General features: G+C 43.8%; 2 protein-coding genes across 8 annotated transcripts; one reads left to right on the top strand and one right to left on the bottom strand.

Moving 5' to 3' along the window:
* Positions 1-4,090: 4,090 nt before the first annotated feature.
* On the bottom strand, positions 4,091-12,702 carry LOC123069221 (aarF domain-containing protein kinase 1). Of its 7 annotated transcripts, none has more exons than XM_044492013.1 (16): positions 12,411-12,702; positions 12,248-12,331; positions 11,371-11,511; positions 11,215-11,285; positions 10,377-10,470; positions 9,291-9,368; positions 8,442-8,508; positions 7,902-7,987; positions 7,396-7,446; positions 7,104-7,151; positions 6,510-6,630; positions 6,111-6,291; positions 5,119-5,256; positions 4,917-5,029; positions 4,675-4,743; positions 4,091-4,572 (listed from the first exon to the last, which is right to left on the bottom strand). In XM_044492013.1, exons 1-16 carry the CDS (start codon positions 12,558-12,560, stop codon positions 4,454-4,456), a joined length of 1,611 nt encoding a protein of 536 aa, XP_044347948.1. In that variant the 5' UTR covers positions 12,561-12,702; the 3' UTR covers positions 4,091-4,453. The 7 variants fall into 7 exon arrangements, 6 of the variants coding, with proteins under 6 accessions (XP_044347948.1, XP_044347949.1, XP_044347953.1 ...); XM_044492014.1 differs by having other exon boundaries at positions 9,291-9,362; XR_006432358.1 differs by having other exon boundaries at positions 4,350-4,572; positions 4,917-5,054.
* Positions 12,703-14,809: 2,107 nt separating this feature from the next.
* LOC123069218 (transcription factor GTE3, chloroplastic) lies at positions 14,810-22,302 on the top strand. Its single transcript, XM_044492005.1, has 5 exons — positions 14,810-16,217; positions 16,300-16,390; positions 16,552-16,674; positions 16,797-16,872; positions 21,832-22,302. Exons 1-4 carry the CDS (start codon positions 14,961-14,963, stop codon positions 16,856-16,858), a joined length of 1,533 nt encoding a protein of 510 aa, XP_044347940.1. The 5' UTR covers positions 14,810-14,960; the 3' UTR covers positions 16,859-16,872; positions 21,832-22,302.
* Positions 22,303-22,350: the final 48 nt, after the last annotated feature.

Below are 22,350 nucleotides of genomic sequence, written 5' to 3'. Positions count from 1 at the left end.
GTTCATAACGTATGCATCTGCTCCTGCAAATAGGTCCATCACCTAGCGGTGCATCAAGGACATAATTCTTCTGTGCAACAATGAGGATAATCCTCATATCACTGACCAAGTCCGCATCATTGCTACTATCATCTTTTAACATAGTTTTTCTCTAGGAACATATCAAAAAGTAAACAGGGAGCTATATCGCAAGCTATTGATCTACAACATAGATATGCAAATACTATCAGGACTAATTTCACGATAAATTTAAGTTCAATTAATCATATTACTTAAGAACTCCCACTTAGATAGACATCCCTCTAGTCATCTAAATGATCACGTGATCCATATCAACTAAACCATGTCCGATCGTCACGTGAGATGGAGTAGTTTTCAATGGTGAACATCACTATGTTGATCATATCTACTATATGATTCACGCTCGACCTTTCGGTCTCAGTGTTCTGAGGCCATATCTGCATATGCTAGGCTCGTCAAGTTTAACCCGAGTATTTTGCGTGTGCAAAACTGGCTTGCTCCCATTGTATGTGAACGCAGAGCTTATCACACCCGATCATCACGTGGTGTCTCGGCACGACGAACTGTCGCAATGGTGCATACTCAGGGAGAACAATTGTACCTTGAAATTTAGTGAGAGATCATCTTATAATGCTACCGTCGTACTAAGCAAAATAAGATGCATAAAGGATAAACATCACATGCAATCAATATAAGTGATATGATATGGTCATCATCATCTTGTGCCTTTGATCTCCATCTTCAAAGCACCGTCATGATCACCATCGTCACTGGCTTGACACCTTGATCTCCATCGAAGCATCATTGTCGTCTTGCCAACTATTGCTTCTACGACTATCGCTACCGCTTAGTGATAAAGTAAAGCAATTACATGGTGATTGTATTTCATACAATAAAGCGACAACCATATGGCTCCTGCCAGTTGCCGATAACTGTTACAAAACATGATCATCTCATACAACAATGTATATATCATCACGTCTTGACCATATCACATCACAACAAGCCCTGCAAAAACAAGTTAGATGTCCTCTACTTTGTTGTTGCAAGTTTTACGGGGCTGCTACGGGCTTAGCAAGAACCGTTCTTACCTACGCATCAAAACCACAACGATTTTTCGTCAAGTGTGTTGTTTTAACCTTCAACAAGGACCGGGCGTAGTCACACTCGATTCAACTAAAGTTGGAGAAACAGACACCCACTAGCCACCTGTCTGCGAAGCACAGCGGTAGAACCAGTCTCATGAATGCGATCATGTAATGTCGGTCTGGTCCGCTTCATCCAACAATACCGCTGAATCAAAGTATGACATGCTGGTAAGCAGTATGACTATTATCACCCACAACTCTTTGTGTTCTACTCGTGCATATAACGTCTACGCATAAACCTGGCTCGGATGCCACTGTTGGGGAACGCAAAATTTCAAAAAAAATCTACGATCACGCAAGATCTATCTATGAGATGCAAAGCAATGAGCGGGGAGAGTGTGTTCACGTACCCTCGTAGAACGAAAGCGGAAACGTTAAGTAACGCAGTTGATGTAGTCGAACGTCTTTGCGATCCAACCGATCAAGTACCAAACGCACGGCACCTCCGCGATCTGCACACGTTCGGCTCAGTGACGTCCCTCGAACTCTAGATCCAGCTGAGGCCGAGGGAGAGTTTCGTCAGCACGACGGCGTGGTGACGGTGATGATGAAGTTACCGATGCAGGGCTTCGCCTAAGCACTACGACAATATGACCGAGGTGGAAATCTGTGGAGGGGGGCACCGCACACGGCTAAAATCAACTTGTGTGTCTATGGGGTGCCCCCTCCCCCGTATATAAAGGAGTGGAGGGGGGAGGGCCGGCCTCCTAGGGCGCGCCCCAAGGGGGGATTCCTACTCCTACTAGGAGTAGGTTTCCCCTTCTTCGTAGTCCAACTAGGAGGGGGAAGGAAGGCAAGAGGGAGAGAAGGAAAGGGGGGGCCTCCCCAATTCAGATTGGGCTTGGGGGGCGCGCCCCACCACTTGGCTGCCTCCTCCTCTCTTCCACCATGGCCCATGAAGGCCCATTAACTCCCCGGGGAATTCCGGTAATCCCCCGGTACTCTGAAGAATGCCCGAATTCATCTAAAACCTTTCTGGTGTCCAAACATAACCTTCCAATATATCAATCTTCATGTCTCGACCATTTCGAGACTCCTCGTCATATCCATGATCACATCTGGGACTTCAAACAACCTTCGGTACATCAAATCACAAAACTCATAATACATATCGTCATCGAACGTTAAGCGTGCGGACCCTACAGGTTCGAGAACTATGTAGACATGACCGAGACTCATCTCCGGTCAATAACCAATAGCGGAACCTGGATGCTCATATTGGTTCCTACATATTCTACGAAGATCTTTATCGGTCAAACCGCATAACAACATACGTTGTTCCCTTTGTCATCGGTATGTTACTTGCCCGAGATTCGATCGTCGGTATCATCATACCTAGTTCAATCTCGTTACCGGCAAGTCTCTTTACTCGTTCCGTATTGCATCATCTCGTAACAAACTCATTAGTCACATTGCTTGCAAGGCTTATAGTAATGTGCACTACCAAGAGGGCCCAGAGATACCTCTCCGACAATCGGAGTGATAAATCCTAATCTCGATCTATGCCAACTCAACAAACACCATCACAGACACCTGTAGAGCATCTTTATAATCACCCAGTTACGTTGTGACGTTTGATAGCACACTAAGTGTTCCTCTGGTATTCGGAAGTTGCATAATCTCATAGTCATAGGAACATGTATAAGTCATGAAGAAAGCAATAGCAACAAACTAAACGATCATCGTGCTAAGCTAACGTATGGGTCTTGTCCATCACATCATTCTCTAATGATGTGATCCCGTCATCAAATGACAATACATGTATATGGTCAGGAAACTTAATCATCTTTGATTAACAAGCTAGTCTAGTAGAGGCATACTAGGGACACTTTGTTTTATCTATGCATTCACACATGTATCAAGTTTCCGATTAATACAATTCTAGCATGAATAATAAGCATTTATCATGATATAAGAAAATATAAATAACAACTTTATTATTGCCTCTAGGGCATATTTCCTTCACGGCCTTGCCGCACGGTTCCATTAAAAAGGACGAACACGCGAACCTTCCACACACTGCCAGGCGGCCCCTCGGTAGGTGGCCAAGTTAATTACGACCGCATGCGGTAGTTGGCCGGTCGACAAGTAGGGCCGCGGCGTACATCGAGGGGACCCGCAACGCGTTCGCTTCATGTCTGCGTTTGGGCCTGAAATGCGTCTGCTCGAACATGAAGCGAACACATTTTGGGTTTGGGTCGCTGCGTTGGTCCCTCGTTTATGTCCGCTGCGACCAAACGGACATGAAAGAACGAAATGAGTCGTCCGATTAGAGTTGCTCTTAGAGCCGCGATGCGAGGAAAACACATGACACGAATGAAGACAGGCCAAGGCGTGCGAGACGTGGTCAACATCGTGTGACCAATGGGAAAATGAGCAAAATAGACTCCGGATTGTTGCAGGCTCTCTGAGTTTTTTAGGATAAATTATGAAGTGGAGTAAAAAATATATTGGAAAGCTGTAAGCCATCATCTCTTGCCTCTTTAATTACTCAACCCTCAATGAGCTAAGTGCATGTAGAAATTAAGAAGACTATGTATAGAATGCTATTAGTCTTGATTACCGTGTGATGAGAGAAAATATTTTAAAGTGCATTAAAAAGATAGAAGTACACTCTTTTGTGGACAAATTTTAAACCCAAGCATACACTCTCCACCAGACGGAGGGAGTAAAGCACAGCCCATTGACCAAGTCAAATCGTGAGCCAAATCTCAAATTGAAGACCCGAGAGCTATAAAACGTAGCTATGAAGGAACATCCTCTCGGTTGAGTGGAGTTGTGGCTTATGGGCTCAACCCATGTTCAAATTACACTTGTTTCAACAAAAGCCTTGCGAATAACAAAATAATAAATAAGAGAAGGTCTTTCAAAAAAAAAAAGAAGGTAATCTGCAATTTTGGCATGAGAGAAATGCGCCTTAATGAATAAGAAAAATGAGGCAACATTAATCACTGACACGATACTTGCCACTCCCAGTCACTCTCATACACAATATCTAGACTGCACGAACATGTGAATTTTCTCTTAATAGTGTGTCACAGAGTACTACTCCTAATAAGTATCTAAATTCCTAGCAGATTACTATGAACTACTCCCTCAGTCCCATAATGTAAGATGTTTTTTTGACACTCATGTCAACACAAACTTAGTAGCACCAGCGTCCAACCATCTAACTGTACAATTTGCTGAATCCAGCTGCAAGTTCCCTTGAGACGTGCATGACCTCCTTCCTGGAGCCCCATTTGCCAAACTTCACCAGCTGCAGGAGCTGCAGGACATCACATTCACATCAGAGCTTTGTACCATCCCAAAACCTCTCTACTTATCTTCTGGAGCATCCAACTCAATTTGTCCTTGGCCTTATGCTTGTAGTCATTAAATTGCACCAACAACCTCGCTAATTCTAAAAAAAAAATGATTTTCTAGGTCAGAGCAGATTAGCATGCACTAGGCAAACTGGTGACATCAGGTGGATGTAGGGTGGGGCAGTGGTGTTGTAAATTACCAATGAGTATCCTCAGATGGAGATAGCTAATGCTTGTTTTGATTTGCAACATTAAACGGTTGATTGCACCTATATTAGAGAAATTAGAATATCGGACTAACTAGGATGTCCCCGCAAAAAAAGAAGAAAAAAAAGAAAAAAGACAACTAGGATGTTGGCAAGAGCCAAGGGCTCAACCAGTTTTCTCTAAAAAAAAGGGCTCAACCAGTTTTGACAAGCATACAAAGTTGATTGAGACATACCGGACCCCAATCTGGACTGTTCCTCATGGCCGTATATGGCACACTTTGCATAAGCAAGAAGTCGAACATGACGTGGCGCCCCTAGATTCCCTAAAATGGACCTCAATAGTCCACTGAATTGAGATCACAAATAGCATTATGAACACAATAATGAGTGAGAAAATAGTAACAAGGTTATGCTCTCTACAAAGATTTGCCTTACTCTGTTCGAAGTATGACCAGAAAATCAGGCGGCAAGGATTCCATAAATGAAGATATATCATCCATTCCAAGAGAGTTCAAGTCCTGCTTTATACGTGTCTTCTCTTCACCAGATATTTGTGTTCCAAGAGCTGATTTGCTGGTGAGTACATGAGAGGCAGTTTAATAAAGAGTAACTTATTGCACGTGCCTAGCCCATAAAGTAAAAACTGTAACAACTGAGCTCAGTACAATATGTTTTAAGCAATGGGCCGGGATTCTAGAACTTAAATCGACTCCCTGGAAAAGGTTAGACTTTACTATTTAGCCCACTAGTTATTCCATTGGTAATCACTGAACTTTAGAACTGCTGCAAACCAGAACATGGATATGTAATAAATTTTACGGTATAGAACAAACACCTAGCTGGTTTTGTTCCTCAGGATCAAATCCAAAGCAATGCACTGGATTATCAAAGGTGGAAAGCAGTTGCTACTGTTTTTTCTGGTTTTCTCTCACCCACTTGGAATTGTACATTAACTTCTTCTAGCTCTATAGAATACAATGAGGCGCCATGTTTTTTGCATTTTCTTGAGAAATGAGAAATACCAAGCTGGCTTTACTCAATGCACGGCTGATGTACTAAGCGTATGTAACGAATGCATGGCTGAAGTCTAGCAATACAAGCTAATGCATTGCAGAAGTACTAAGCAAATATGAAGCCAATGCATGGCTGATGTAAATAAATACAAAGCCAACAGTTTTGCCTATTCTTGATTGCCATAACAAAAAAAGACTTAATGTCTTTGTATGAACCACCTGATCAGAAATAATTTCCAAAGTTTCAAGTGTGGACTTGTATGCATCCAGTTGCTTAAGAAAATTGGTGTATTATAAGCATTATCCCTATTAACGTCGAACATGAGTTCTGTCATGGTTTTTACCCCATAATGAGAGAAGTCCGCAGAACATTACAATATTTGAGCATTATAGTGGAAGTGAAAAAAGGTTTACCTGTCTATAGTCCTTCCAGTGAATATTAAAGGAAAGTACTTCGCATATTTCCCGACACCAAACTGTTCACCTAACTCCAGAATTTTTTGCACATCCAGCGATATCAATGCTTTCCACAGCTTACAGTAGTCCAGTCTAAACTTTGGGTCCAATTCTTTATAAATACCATGATCCAACAAAACTGTAAAAGTATGCACCATTTTACCAATTAAAAACAATTCAAGCTCATTCTGTCAAATAGGAAGAGCTGAATAGGGATCTAGTAATAATTGAAACATTAAAGCATAAGGTTCTTAACAGAATGTTTCCGAGGCATACAATATACTAAACCCGGCCATTATGATATATTAATGAATATAGACAAGCAGAAAATATCATGTTACAAAACAAAAGGAGCACCTAATGAAAATCTCCCTTGGCCTCGAGGAGAAACCAATATGTTTCCAGGATGAGGATCACCATGAACAAAACCATGTATAAATATCATTTCACCAAACAGTTCGATTAATGCTTTAGCTACCTGGAAGAAGGTACATATAGAGGTAAGAGAACACCCGCATACAAAATAGCAGGTCAGTGAGAAAAAAATTATATCATGTGCAACATCAAATAAATGAGCATGAAGGGGTAAGCAGAATAGATGATGTTAGTAGAAGAAGCATTATTTTGCATCCTTTAGGAAATTTAATCTTGTTTTTATAATTCCTTTTTAGCTAATTTTGTAACTAATAAGAAGTGTCAACTATACAGAGGTACAAGAATACAAATGAGCACCCCCATTTTCCGTTGCAAGGCATGGAACAAAGAACAGACATACAAAGCATAGTGAACGAAAATGATGATACATGAGAACTATCGAAATCGGGGAACACTTGTTTGTTGGTGGCGTGTTTGTGTGTCTGAAGTTTGCTTCTAGTTATTGTCAAAGCATGTGCGCAAGAACATTACTTGGACAATAAATACATTCATTTTAGCTATGGGTCTTAAGACAACCTTTGTAGGGCTGATATCGGCTTTCCTTAGGAAGTCCAAGTCATCAACCTGTCACAACAGTAACACAAGAGGTTATGCAAATGTACTTCATTATTAGTCACTTCAGATATTCCATTAACTAGAGGTAATGCTCTCCTCTCTCTTATGTTTGGATGCCACCCCACCCCCCCTTTCCTTTCCAGTATATTCAATGCAGTTCAAGGATTATTTGTCAATAATAGACGGTATCCAACGATTTGTAAATTAAGCCCCAAAACAGCCCGTAAGATTTAGCCAAGGAGTAAGCATCTACCTTGTGGCCAGTACAAAATTCCATTGTCAAGACCTCCTTGGTTGTCAGTTCCTGCAACAGCTTCAACTAGTCACAAACTGCTATACACAAACCTAAACAGTTAACATCTTATGCACCAGCAAACTCAAATAAAAGAAGTCACAAGTGAGGCATCTAAACTATCAGCATGAGGTTGAATGACTGCCAACTGTCAAATACTCCCTGCGTAATAAAAATATAAGAGCGTTTAGATCACTACTCTATTGATCTAAACACTCATATATTTTTTTACGGAGGGAGTACAACCTTAGTTCAGTCAGTATATGTTTTGACCATGCAACGTGGAGAATTGAACAAATTAATGATGTGCAACACTTCTTAGAGAGGCTCTACCAGCTTAATTAAACACTAGCTGGGCTTTGTGTCAACAACAGACTACAGTCTACTTCTGTAAGGTTTGTTTTTTTGTTCCTTGACTTATAGTTGATTGAATAAAATAGTAAGGATCACAGTTGGACGCTTGATACCCAAAAAACATGAGGTACTTTGACAACATCATTTTTCCTGAAGCAGCTTGCAGTTCTCTCGGAATTCTTAGCCTCTTGGGTAAAATCTGCAAAGCATCAATGCACGTGCTATAATGTCTGTAAGCTCCAAAGTCCCAGATGACCAAAAGTCATCTTAACATGCTGCATTTAAAGAATTGAAAGGAGAAACTTGTGGGGACTAGGTGAGGGACGAGGATGCATCTTAACATTCCAACTTTTAATCTATCATGCTGCAGTTAAAGAATTGAAAGGAGAAACTTGTAATGCAGTTAACCGAGGTAACTCATGTTATATACCATGAATGTTTCCTTTTTTAACTCATGTTATATACCATGAAATTTTCCTTTTTATGTAAGTAGGCCCACTTATGGAGAAACTAGACTATTGTTCTTTGATTCAATGAGAGAATCGAGAACTAACGGATAGACAACAGTAGCTATTTTTAATGAATGCAATATTTGATGGTTCTACAACAATGCCCCCACAGAACTGTGAGCGAGGAAATGTTCAAGCACTTACCCAGTTCCATTGACATGGTTCTCTCAAATTCAAGTAATATTTTCTCAAACCTATAATCAGGAAAGATCTGCCAAAAAAAAGCTCAAATTTAGACTTCAACAACGAGACACTAATAAAGTATTTCAAGGAAAACACATTGTTCTAAATACGTGAACAAAACAGACAAGCATGATTATTAAATCCAATCATAATGGAGAGCACAATGATGGTGCCAACAATAATCATTCAACCATTTCCTTATTAAGTTGTCCAGTTATGGCAAACCACCAACGGTTCAATGATGCCTAATGCATAATAACGGCATGATAACAAGGTAAAAGCAATGACTTGATTTGAATAGAAGAATATATTTGTCTTTTATTTCATCAATGATGCCACAAAAGAAACTGATGCATACATCCCTCCTTATAACATGCAGCAGAACATGTCAGGCCTAAAACATGCAGCGGCACATGTCTTTCTTCATCAATGAGCTTTTAAGTTATCCAATTGTGGCAACTACCCTCTGAAACAGTTAATGAAATACTAGCATAAAGCTAGTCGGCGAAAATCAAGGACTTCACTGGAGTGCAAACTATGTTAAGTCTCGCTTCCATTACAAGAACTTTGCTACACGGAGCAGCACTTTAAGTAAGGTTGCTTTTTAACAACAATCTTGATCGTTAACAAACCCAGCTGTTGAATTACAATTCTGGATGAAATGTATCCAGAGGCAGAGCCCAGGCCTTCTTTAACACTAGGTACAAACAGAAGTGAATAAACTAAGCCAGTCAAATACAGGGCCCCAAGTAGGAAATATTCTCTTTGCCATAATAAAATGAAAGCCCAAAGTTGATATCTGTAACATACCAAAGAGACATATTTTGACAAGAGGGACATAGTCATTATGTCTAGCTTCATTCGCCGCTCCAACCCAGGATACTGAACCTAGATGTCAAAATTAGGATGAAATTCCTCAAACATACTAATACACATGTAATCAACCAAGATAACTTTTTAGATCGATGCAGGCTTTACAGCTTCTACAGGGCAAGTTCGAAATCAACTAAAAATGGCATATAGTAATAGCAGGATATGTCTAAAAAAGAGGACAAATATTTGATGCAGCATATTTCGTCATTCCATTATAAAACTATGTTAGGTTGTTATTCTTACTGACTTGTTAAAACAAAAACAAAAAACTCTTTTTGTTTTGCAAGAAATCAGCATACCACACTTATCTTTTGACTAAAAAAGAACTGTGACAACTAACAATTATTCATGTTTATACCATTGGATGTCCTTAGCTGCTTACATGGAAAACCAGCTCATAAAAGTTTCATAGAGGTAAAGGTTAGAAATTATGACCTAATGTAACAATTATAGTTTTGACTTGACACATCTGATCATCATTATTATACTTTTAAATGTGAGAAATTTGAAAGCATGAATTTAAGCTTAGATAAACGTTGGATAAATGACTACAATATGAATACTGCAGATTCAAAAAAAATACAATATGTAAGCTGCCACTTCCTGATGAAAGTGAGAAGTTGTTAATTAGTTGGCTGTCGTTGCAGCGATTTCATGTTCAGAATTTCGTACACATCAATACACCTAAATATGGTAGGTGCCTCAGCAAGAAAGAAATCTTGCTGGCGGGCATAAACTTGGCAGGTTCATACACAAGCTAGAACTCTGGATGGTGGGCATGTTGCACAAATGCTATGTCTCTGCTTAGTTACTGTTGGAACCATGAGAATTACAGTGTGATGATGTCTTTCTGGACATAGCTCACCTGTTTACATAACTGGTATTTCATGTGGACGACAGGGCATTACACTGAACTTCATTTGGAAGGAAAATACACCAATTGTAAGACCTAAAATAAACTACACAGTTCAAACAAAACAAAAGCAAAACAGGAAAGAAGTGCAGTGTCAACAGTAATCTAACCTTTACAGCTACTTCCTGATTATTATTCAACCGACCTCGATGAACCTGAGCAATTGATGCAGCAGCGATCGGATGTTCATCAAATTCCAGGAATCTGGTACTCACATATTAATTTTTAAGCATTTTCTGTAAAAATTAAGTGCTAAATAAACAGAATATGTCAGTCAAACATGAGCTAGAGCTGGTGTCATTGGAAGCCCAGGGGAAATCTAGATTGTACAATTACACAAGCTTATCCTAAAAGATTAATCTAGTCCGTATGGACGGTTCACTAAACTCAACATCACTAATTTAAACACGGCCAAATTGGCCGACTGCACTGTATAAATTCAGTGCATTTTGCAGTCATCAAATGATGCAAATGGCACGAAGCTGATACTGACACTAAATTAATGTAAACACTAGGCATACTTATCGCTGTCTGAGCATCTGAATTATGATTGTACACAAGCTAGAAACAATCAATCAACAGCACAGGCTGGCCAAAAGGCAGTAAGTGAACAGTAGAACTCCCAGCATGGCTAGATTCGAACAGGCAAATCACACAGTGGCAAGCACATGCACATTCTATCCTGATTACAGAGACCCACAACAGAGTAGCCAGCTAGTCATCACAGGTTACATTGAAAGGATGTGAAACCCTTTCTGCTCAAGCGTGTTTTCAGCTATGCATAATGCATACAAGAATTCTTGAGCCTGCATAATCATTCTAAATAGACAACTGAATAACAATGTGAGCAAATACAACATTTTTTCTTCTGAAGTAAAACAGATCACAACGCAATTTCCAATGATCACAGCACTGACGACTAAAAAAGCATGATATTTATGTACTTACATGCCATGTAAATCCTTGCCCAAATTTTGTTCGATCACTATTTTGATATCTTGATATTTGCATGGAGTTGCCTGAGTTATTAAAAACAATGTAAATATAAAAGTGAATATATATGACCATGCACCAACAATAAGGTGGGTAGAAGTTATAGTAAACCTGATCCTGCAGGCAGGATAGAGTTGATATGTACTCCTTTGGTACTTGTCTTAGTGATGAAACAAACTGACCAGCTTTTACATAAAAGCCTCTATTCGCTTCACATAGTCTAAGCAGCTTTTTTGCTGACCTCAAGTGAACCTACAACAGGCAAGGAAAATACAGTACATCACGTAACTTTAATCTGACAAAACTCGAGTACATAATACATGGTCTACTCATATGGGCGTCAGTGCACCATATTATGCAACTTGGTTTCCAAAATTGAGTGAGATAAGGAAGAGGTCTACACATATAGCAAAATACTATATGCAACTAAACATTTGCGTAAGAAAAAACTAAAATTGTGTCATGATAGCTCATCCAAAACCAAGGGAAAATAAGCGATGACATTTGAAATGACCCATGGCTACCTCATGATGTTGTCTGGCACAAGTGATAATTCGTGGCCCAAATAGGCAAGTGGTGCACAAACAGCTCATATGATGTGGGTATCTAGCGCAATTAAGCGGCAACACATACTTTGCCCACAAAACCATCTTAAGTCACCTTCCTTTACCAACCAAGAGGGATCAAGGGCCCGCTGAACAGCAGCAGCGGTAACATTCATATGGTGAATTGCTAGTCCAAAGTATTATGTCGTATCAAAATGAAATGGGGTCCTGTTCTCAACAATATAACCAGAATTATTTGGCTGGGAGATTGAAGAAATGTAATCACTGTAGTAGCCTACCATCTAACGCAAACGTACCAATCCTAAATCAGTTTCTTTTCCTAAGAAAATCATAGCATGAGAACAAACGAAATTGCACATGCCCTTCGCCTGGAACAAGCTTGCAGGCAGGCGGCACGCCACCATCCCGTGCAGAATACATACCTCGGACAGCTTACCCCGGTAATCTGCCGACCCAGGAAGCAGCCCCCGCAGCGAGTATTTGTAGTCCATGGTCACGAAGCCAATCTGAAGCAACCAGTCAGTCGGCAAAAGTGAGCATGGGCAGCCGCTGGCAGTTCCAGAGCAATCGTGGCATTTCGCAAACCGTGTAAATGGCGCGGGAGGAGCGGGCGACGCCGTGGAGCGTGGAGGCGACGCCGAGGCCGTCGGCGGAAGGGGAGGTGGCGGACGTGGCCGCCAGGGCCGCGCCCGCCGCGGCCGCGAGGAGGAGTGGGGCGCGGCGGCGGCGGAGCATCGGGGCGAGCAGCAGGATTTATTATGGTTTTGCCCCTTTTGGGTGGGTTGCCTGGATCCAAGCTAGCTTTGGTAAAGGTCGGAGCAACAGGTTGCCTCCAAAAAAAAAAAAAAACTAGCAGGTGTGATTCCATCTGCTTCATATGGGCACCCCCAGGGTAGCTCTTGCCGCGACAATTGGGGGAGGTGTTGTCGGGGTAGCTCTTGCGGTGGGCTTTTTGTGTTTCACACCCTCCCCCATCTTCGCTAGCGCGAGTCGGACCAGATTTGCATCGGCGGCGGCGGTGGGTGCGCATGCCTTCCCGACGGGGCCTGCGGGAGCGCCTCCCTGGACGAGGACGTTGTCCCGTGCTTGCGGGGTGGAGCGGTGGAGTCTTGAAGGACGACGGGCGCGACATCGCCCACGACGAGATCTGCCGGAGGGGTTGGCGCATGGATGACTTCAACGGCAACGGGCGACGGCTGGCAGGCTTCCATGGCAGTAATACAAAGTCGGGCAAGGTGGTCCGGAGCGGGCGGAGGGAGGTCGATGGCGATGGAGGGAAGGGGGAGCGGGCACAGCCGCGCGGAAATGTTTGTCCCGCCAAAAATCGCTGCCGATAGGGGTCAAGCTCGGGTCGGCCTCCCATCCCGTGTATCTAAAGGTTGAGGGCGAAGATTTGGGCGCCCCGCAAATTTTTTTACAGGCCGCGGTCCGATACGGTGTCTGTTCGGACCACTTTTTTCGCCCAAAATCGTAAACTGGCAGTTATTTCGCGAGTCGGCGCGATATAAAGGGTTTGCTAGAGATGTTGTGAGAGGGCAATCGCGAGTAAACCCCTTATAAGGGCTAGCCTTATAAGAGCAACTCTAGCAGACCCCGCAAAATCCCGACGCGCAAAACGCGTTTGTAGTTTGACGAAGATCCAGTTTGTGGGTCGAGAACGAGCACGGCCTAACAGATACCGTAGATGAAACTGCATAATTTGAAAAAACAGTTTCGCGGCACATGCTACATATAATTTACATGATCAAACACTACAAACACTAGTTCATACTACATACTACATCAGTACTAGTACTAGAGGGGGTGAGGATCTCACGGCGGCGAGCTCGCGGCCATGGACGACGCCGTGGAGGAGCTCAATCCTCCTCGCCGGAGTTGCCGAGGTCGATGTACTTATCCCTCTGCTCCTCGTGGATGCGCCGCCACTCGTCGTCCTTCTCCTTGGCGGTGAGGTTGGCCGCGACCGCCTGCTAGAACACGAGGTCTTCGAGCTCCTCTTGATGGCGCCGGCACTCCGCCTCCTCGCGCAAGCTCTGCTCGGCAATGGCGGCCGCGACCGCGTCGACATCGGCGACGAAGTCCTCCGGCCCGACGACTCCGCGGCGACCGAGCTCCTCGGTCTCCTCCTTGATGGGGACGAACTCAATCTCCTTCGGCTCCTCCGACCACTCCCTCTTCACGGGGAGAAGGCCCACGCCGGAAGAGGAGGAGCTCCTGGCGTAGGAAGATCTCGCTGCAGAGGACGACGTAAGGCCGTGCCGATGGTCGTATTCGTCCGTCTCACGGACGCGGAAGCTCGGCGGCCGTGGTTGGTCCAATTCCTCGCTCCGTGCTTCCTCGCGCCGTCCGAACCGGACGCACCGCTCGCGCTCGGGGTCGCTGCCGCCGCGGGATCTGCTCCCGGAGCCACGTCCGGAGCTCCACATGTGGCCCCACATGGCGGCTGGAGGCGGAAGGGGCTCGCAGACGGCGAGAAATGTGAGGAGGGGAGTGGGAAATTGCGGAGCTCGGCGGCGGCGAGGGATAGGGTTTCGACCCGCAAACGCATCGCGAACCCGTAGATATGCTCTAAGAGGTCTGCTAGAGTTGCTCTAAGAGGTCTGCTAGAGATGCTCTAATAGCTTAACAAAACCGATGGCATTTCATCATGAAATTTTACGCGCAAACAAAATACTAATCAATATTTATTAGTAAAATAATTACACAAGATAATATGGGTGATTACTTACATGATGCACGAATGGTCCCATTTTTCTTATTCTGAAATTCGGGTGGTATACAAAATCCGCACTTATCTCGTTTCATCCACTGCGGCACACGCCAAAAACGAGGTAAAAATAACCGATTTTTTAACAGCACTCCAGCCAGGAATGGAGTTTCATCCAAATCAAAATAGAAAAAAATAAGTAAGCAAAAGAAAAGAAAAAACGTTTTGGACTGGGAAAAAAGCCGACCCCTCCCTCCCACAGTAGCAGGAGAGGAGCTGCCCCCACCACCTGCGGCCAACGACACCAAGCCCTCACCGAACCCCTTGGCTTTGTGTTCCCATCTCGCCTCGGTCCTCCGCCAAATCCCCAAATCGCAGCCCCCGATCCGCCGCCGTCCCCGATTCGCCGCCGCCGTTGACCCGCGCAAATGACCTCCGGCCCGCCGTCGCCTTCCGGCAAGGCTTACTCCCGCAAATCTCACGGCCCCGGCCCCAAATCCTCCAAGGCCCGCTCCTTCGACGCTCACAATGGCCCGCTGATCCCCACCGTCACCTTCTCGCTCCCCTCGACGCCGGCCACGCGACGAGAGCTCCGGCGCCGCCTCTCCGCGGAGCTCGCACAGGTGCGCGCCGCCTACAAGCGCATAAGCTCCCTCCCCGCTCCCGCCCCCTCCTCCGCGCTCTCCGCCACTGACCCCTCCACCCCGCTCCCGCCGCACCCGTCCGTCTCCAAGCACAAGTCCAAGAAGGGTCCCCCGAACCCGTCCGGCTCGGCGGAGGCGCGGCGCAAGCTCTACGCTCCCGTGTTCAGGAGCTGCGCCGTGGTGCTTGCGAGGCTGATGAAGCACAAGCACGGCTGGGTGTTCAACGTGCCGGTCGACGCCAGCGCGCTTGGCCTGCACGATTACCACACCATCATCACCAAGCCCATGGACCTCGGCACCGTCAAGTCACGGCTGGCCGCCGGGCACTACAAGTCGCCGCGGGAGTTCGCAACAGAAGTCCGTCTGACTTTTCAGAACGCCATGAAGTACAACCCCAAGGGGCAGGATGTGTATTTCATGGCCGAGCAGCTTCTAAATATGTTCGAGGAGAAGTGGCCAGAGATTGAAGCTGAGATGGCACAGCTGTCACCGCAGCCACACACACCATCATCTGCCCCACCCAAGAAGCAGAAGCAGAGGGAGAGGGAGAGAGAGAGGGAGATGGATAATGCTAGAGTACTAGAGAGGTCTGACTCCACAGCGCATGCTGCAGCATTGGAGGCTCCCCCGAAGCCGCACACTGGTACCGCCAGACCCCCAGTTTTAAAGAAGCCAAAGGCAAGGGATCCTAATAAGAGGGAGATGACGTTCTGGGAGAAGCAGCGGCTTAGTAACGACCTCCAGGACTTGCCAGCTGAGAAGCTCGATAATGTTGTACAGATCATAAAGAAGAGGAACTCATCACTCAATCAGCATGACGATGAGATTGAGGTTGATATAGATAGCTTTGATGTTGAGACATTATGGGAGCTTGATAGGTTTGTGACAAACTACAAGAAAAGTATAACCAAGAATAAGCGGAAGGCCGAGCTTTCCGTAGTAAGGCAGGATGAGTCCGACCATGAGCCGGATTTGGAGAAGATTGAGCATGCAAGGCATGATGAGGGAGAGCAGGATCAGATGCGCACAGTACACAATACGGTATGTTTTTTATAGATAGTAATAATAGGTGTTTGTGAATTGCTAAGCAATATGGGTACTTACCAGTGTCCTGCAATTACAGATCCCAGAACCAGAAGCAGTTGATGTAGTTGATGTGGTTGATGTTGAACCACCTATGGTTGAAGCTGAACCACATAAGGAAATTGCAGCAGGCAAGACTAAACACACACCCTTAGAGCATTTTTGTAACTATTATTGTTGCCTTCCAGATCAGAACAAATGTGTCGGCTACTACTATAAATGTTATGGTTACTTGTTTGTAGCATATTTTTGTGCAGTGTAAGTGTAACACATAAGTTTTCTCACCTATCAGATGACAATGGGAGATATATGGGTTCATCATCACCTGCTCATTTGGAAGATCAGAAAGGAGATAATGTCGGTAGATCAAGTAGTTCTGGAAGCTCTAGCAGTGAATCAGGGTCTTCCTCCAGTGGTAAACACTCTCGTTTGGCAGAAATTTATAACAAGAATAATAAACTGTGCAAGATTCTATACAAGCTTTTCTTTAGAAGTATATGCAAAACACATGGTATTTACCTTGAGAAGCATGTGCAGATACGGATTCTGATAGTTCATCAGCAGATGGATCTGATGCTGCACAGTCACCCAAATCGTAACATCTATAGGCCAGGTATATATATTTCCTCACGTTTGTTTTCCAATAATTTTGTTTTTGTATTTTGTCTTGAAATGCATGCAAAACACACCCAAGCCACAAAGCATTAACAAGCATAATGAGAAAATCCATGCTTTGGCAAGTTGCTTAGCTTTTGAACCTTTAGTTTAGTAGGAAACACTATATTGACTTAGATTTGTTACCTGACATGCAGAGGATGCTAACTTACTGATAAATAAGCAGCTAAGTAGATCAAGCCAGTATAACCGGTTGTGTTGTACTAGGCTTAACTATCAATAATACAATATTAAGTAAACTACACCGCAAGTCCTCAAACTATTTGTGGTGTGTCAAGTTAGTCCCAATACTATGAAAATGCATATCTGGGTCCTAAAAGTTTGCTAAGTGTCACTCGCAGTCCTATCCACGCTACATCAGCTTTGACTTGCACGGGTGGCAGGTTGACTACTGCCATGCGGTGACATTTCGCACAAACCACCCCCAAAGGCCATCTCTTCTAATTTAGTGGCCCTCCTATTTGCACAAAACCTACCCTGATGCCACTAGCCATCAATCTGACCAAATCAACCACTTTGACACGTCTATTTTCGCCACTGGTCTTGCTCTCCCACGCGATGGTCCCGGACCCCTCCCCATGGGGCGGCGGCTGCCTTCCCCGAAGGCCGCAGCGCCAGAAGTGCATGCGGGAGGGTGGCAGTGGCAGCAAGCAATAAACAGGCTCTGGCCTCAGTCCTCCTCCTTCCACCCCGATGCGAAAGTCTGGACAGCTACATCCCCACTTCCTCCCCAGCACAGGTGATCCTTCCTGGATGGCGAAGGTAGACATGTCAAAGTGGTTGCAGCGCGTGCCGCAAGAGTTCATCATGTTCATGACGTTCGGGCCATGTGCATCTTTGAAACAAGTAAGAAGAACCAGAATGTGATGGTTTGATGTCTGCAGATAGCTGGATGTACTATTTGAGACCACCTATTGTACAAACAGCAGGCATCATCCATACCAGTCTTGCGTTATTGCTGTTAGCTTGTAGGTTAGAAATAAAATGGATATGCTAGAGCCTAGAGGATGACCTTGCTCTTGGTCATAGGTAAGACGTGATGCAGTAACTTTCCTTACATGCTCGTGGAGTAGGTAGGATCACAAGTATATTATTGGATTGCCATGCAATGATGCAGAATATTTAGCTGAGAAGGTTCATATATCTTATTATTTAGCTGAGAAGGTTCATATATCTTAAATCATCTATGACACGTAATAATTTATGGTATATTAGTGAAAGAAATAATCATTCCTTTTCAATAAAAGAGGCATCTTGATAATTTTTAGAAAGTCAAAGAAGTTTGCAGATGGTCTTATGGCTTGTTTGGTTTGCGGGCTGGACTCCATGCAACTCCATGGTTGGTAAAAATAGGTACCTAAAGGTAGCCCCAAAATCAAATGATTTTTGCCTATTCCTGCGCTGTTGAAGTTGTGGTGTTCGATTAGAGTTCTGGCCTGAGAAAAACACATAAAGAGCATAACTGTGTGTTGTTGGTGAGGAAGCATAACTATGCTAAGTGCATGTACATTAGATAGCGAAACCACATGACATGCTCTTTGACGAAAGAAAGAAAGCTGTAGTTTAAATTGATATCTCCTGTGGACGCGCTCCTCATCAGGTAGCTTCTCGACGCATTCGACGTAGCGTTGGAGCATGGATCCCTCTCCCTTGCCTGCCTCTGGACAAAGCCAGCATGAGCGGGCGAGTACAGCAAGACCGGCCACTGATATCTGCTTCACCAAGGATCACAGTCGTTTGCTTGCAGAGTTGCGACTCATGGCTTCTCAGTTGCAAACACAGATGCCTGATTTCGACCTGCAGTGGCTCCATTGCATCTGCACCGGCAGTGGGCTAGCGATTCTGATAGGGACTTCTTAACTCTGACGCCTTCTCAATTGCATTTGTGACGACTCATTTTGGGACTTTGGTGTTGGCATCTGCGACTAGTTCCGAAGGAGGAGAAAAGTTCACCCGTGTGATTAGCAGGAGGAAATGCCATCCGAAAAGAGGAAGGATGGTGCATGCCCCCAGGTGTCCGTTTTTGGTGGCCTGCGCCTGGTGGGGAGCAAACTAGGGTGGTAACCAAACATGATCCAGGCTCGCTCCTGGCAACGTTCTGGCAAGGCTAGTGTGGCCCAGGGCACAATCCCCAAACACCTATTGAAAAGGGGGATATTTGATGTGAATCACTTGCCTTGAATAGTGGTGTCAAGTGTCAAGTCCATCACATGATTTTAAGTATAAATTGTATTTAGAGTTATAATTCATTTCCCATGTGTTTCTGCTATAGTCTACTGCTATGGACTCTTTCCTTTTCCAACTAGAAATGTTTGAAAATGATTTAATTTTTACAAAAAAAAATATGGCACGCTTTTTTCTACAAGTTGGATTTTAGTACTTCTACAGTGCTTATTTGGGATGAGCCTGTCCAAGTTATACATTACAGTGGTCACATATTACAATGCTTATACTCGAACATGTATCAGTCTTTAACTATTCTGTTAAACTTAGTTAGCAGTTATCTTCTGGGGCTCCAGTTCATTTGTTTGTTAAACTCTAAACTACTATAAAATGTCCTCATTGGAAATTGCAGGATACAGTTTAAATACTTGGAGGGATTAATATTGAGTTCATTTAACATTACCAGCTTTGCTGATTATGGATAATGGCTTTCGAAATAACATAGAGATAGCTACATGTTTTTCCCTATTCTCATGAGCTTTCTATAAATGGCCATGTTGGTCCAGCCTATTGTTACTAGTATAGTTGTAGTGGCTGTCATTAGTATCGTCCAAGTGGCAGTTAGTTTTGCAGTTTCGGTGGCTACGTTCTGCAGTTCTACTGTGGACCAAGAATATAAATTTACTCGTAAACTTTGACTAAACTGTTATGAATCCAGCTGTAGTGTTTGTGGCGATGTTTGTCTCGAGTAGCAACCAAAGGAAACATGCTGTGATATTCACACTGCAGATTCACTAATTACTGTCACAAGCGCATCAATGCAATGTTAATTTGATCATTCAATACTGGTATTGGACTACTGCAATAAAACATTCCTAATTTGCGGGTGAACTTTTGAGAAGCTGCTCAAATTATTCAAGGCTGTGCTATGCGTCAGCCGGCGGATCTTTTTAAAACATCCGCCGCCTCGCGAGCCGTCCGATCTAGGTTGCTCAACGTAGGATCCCTCTTCGCAACAAGAGTATTGTTTTGGAAACAATGGTGACTATTGCAACAAAAGCTTTGTTTCAGAAACACATCGGTGCTTATTGCAACAAGAGATTTGTTTTAGAAACATTGGTGACGTTGCAAAGCATCTCTGCGTATGATCCCTCTTTGCAGCAAGAGCTTTGTTTCAGAAACATCGTTGACTATATTGCAATAAGAGCTTTGTTTCGGAAACATGACGCGCAAGGCTGGGGCGGATCCAGCAGGGAGGGCTCCCCGACACCGACAGCGGCGACGAAGACGCTGTGCGCTGCACCACGCGCCGCTGGAACGACGACCGGGCCGTGCAGATCTCAGTCACTGACGTCGGGTGACGGCTCGCCCGATCTAGATGCAGGGCAGGAGAGATGTGAGCGGCAGAGCAGCCGGCTGCCCAGCCACGACAAGTGAGGCGGCGAAGAAATAAAGGAGGAATGGAAGTGGGGCGGTGAAGGCCGGCCTTGCCGGCGAACGACGGCTGCCGAAGCGGGCCGGTGGCGAGCACTGGCACGCGGCGAGCGTCTCCATGTGGTGCTGATTCGGGACGAAAGGATTGAGAGAGATGGGGACAAGGTACGACACTGTTGCAAAAGACGCAGAGGTGGGGGCACAGGAGACGCGTGGCGCAGAATCGAGGAGGCGGACGCGGGCGTGATTATCGACCGGCTGATGAGCAGCGTTTCCCATTAGTTAAAGTAGACAGGGATAATTTTCATACTATCTGAATCTTCTTGAGCTAGGGCTGCTACATTTTGTTTTGTTCGGCTTGTTTCTATATATTGAACTAGAGTAAAGCCTAGATGCATTAGAATAAGTAATGTATCCAAATTTGCCTGCATATGATTTGTTAAAATCACTAAACCTGGCATCAAAACTAAGTACAACAATTTTGGTGTGTGCCTACTTCATTTTGATAAAAAGCATGTGCTATGGAACACTATTTTCAAGCCATATGTAAATATATAATATACTACCACTAGTGTAAAAAATGCTCTTATATTGTGGGACGGCGGGAGTAGATAATTTGCATACTTTTTGAGATTTTCATTATCCTATATAAAATACCTAATATAAGACGTTTTGGCAGTTAAATTGAACTGCCAAAACTTCTTATATTTGGAAAGGAGGTAGTATTACACTAGTGCTCCAAAGTCCAAACAGTCTGGTTGCAAAAGGGCAAACATACTGCATTACTGAAAATACATCTGAGCAGAGCATTTAATTCTTTTGAATATATGTCGTGACGCAAGCACAGCAAAGTGCACGCCTTTTGTTATCTAAAATTTATCTAGCCCTATGTGCAGTCTATTATATTTATAAACTGAGGGAGTACAGTTTGAAACTGTGGCATTGACGTACTTGTGCCGTCCAAAACGACACCTAAATTTTGCTTTTTGAGATTTTGTATGAAAATATCATGACATGGTTCATGCTCATAGATTCATCTCACAACAAATATTCTTGGCAATTAGTGTTACTTCTTCATATCTATTTCATATTTCAACCCTTTTGTCGAGATTAATGTCCAAAAATACATCTGAGCAGAGCATTTAATTTTTTTGAACATATGTTGTGACGCAAGCACAACAAAGTGCGTGTCGTTTGTTATTTAAAATGTATCTAGCCCTATGTGCAGTCTTTAGATCGATAGAAATCTTATGGTCCAAAATGTTGAACCTAACATCTCCGATTTCCTTAATGTTTGCAGATCTTAACGTCAGACAGAAGATGATGATAACCTGTAAGTTCACCAAAGATTCTGGCATGATATTTGCCGACACGATTCAATGTTGCCATCTGTAAATTTTGGTCATGTAGGGAAGCCTAACGACAACTGCTGCTGTCCGTGTTGCTGTTTGGTCTTTTTAGCCTCAAAATAGTGGATGCCGGAGATCACGCATGCATTTCATGCGTCTGTACCATTATTTGCAGTTATGTAACTATTGTAGAGTGCTGCGTTTACTTAGTCATTCGCTGGAAGTTATCTGACAATTGGATAGAAGACACCTGCAAATTGGGCAAGTAAAGACAGCCGGTGAAGACCAGGAACCTGGAGACCTCACCCTGTTGTAAGATTGTAAAATTGTTATAGTTGGTTAATTCCTTTTGTTTTATTTTGGAACTAGCTAGTCTGTAATTTATGTTGCGTCGGAATAGCATGGATAATTCATTTTCCCCATTGCTCTGGTTGCTCTAAGCTGAAACTTTTTTTTTTTTTTTTTTTGCG

This window comes from Triticum aestivum, chromosome 3B (assembly GCF_018294505.1).
Source record: "Triticum aestivum cultivar Chinese Spring chromosome 3B, IWGSC CS RefSeq v2.1, whole genome shotgun sequence".
In the NCBI taxonomy this organism is placed as follows: Eukaryota; Viridiplantae; Streptophyta; class Magnoliopsida; order Poales; family Poaceae; genus Triticum; species Triticum aestivum.
Note: the sequence above shows the minus strand (reverse complement) of the source record. Positions and strands in the feature narration are given on the sequence as shown.

Excerpts from the sequence above, each read along its gene's own strand:
- LOC123069221 (XM_044492013.1), bottom strand. The coding sequence starts at position 12,560 with ATGCTCCGCCGCCGCCGCGCCCCACTCCTCCTCGCGGCCGCGGCGGGC. Across the intron at positions 9,369-10,376 it reads ATCAGGAAGTAGCTGTAAAG|GTTCAGTATCCTGGGTTGGA; the intron begins GTTAGATTACTG and ends TTTGACATCTAG. Across the intron at positions 5,257-6,110 it reads ACTGGAAGGACTATAGACAG|CAAATCAGCTCTTGGAACAC; the intron begins GTAAACCTTTTT and ends TGTACTCACCAG.
- LOC123069218 (XM_044492005.1), top strand. The coding sequence starts at position 14,961 with ATGACCTCCGGCCCGCCGTCGCCTTCCGGCAAGGCTTACTCCCGCAAA. Across the intron at positions 16,218-16,299 it reads TGCGCACAGTACACAATACG|ATCCCAGAACCAGAAGCAGT; the intron begins GTATGTTTTTTA and ends CTGCAATTACAG. Across the intron at positions 16,391-16,551 it reads ACATAAGGAAATTGCAGCAG|ATGACAATGGGAGATATATG; the intron begins GCAAGACTAAAC and ends CTCACCTATCAG.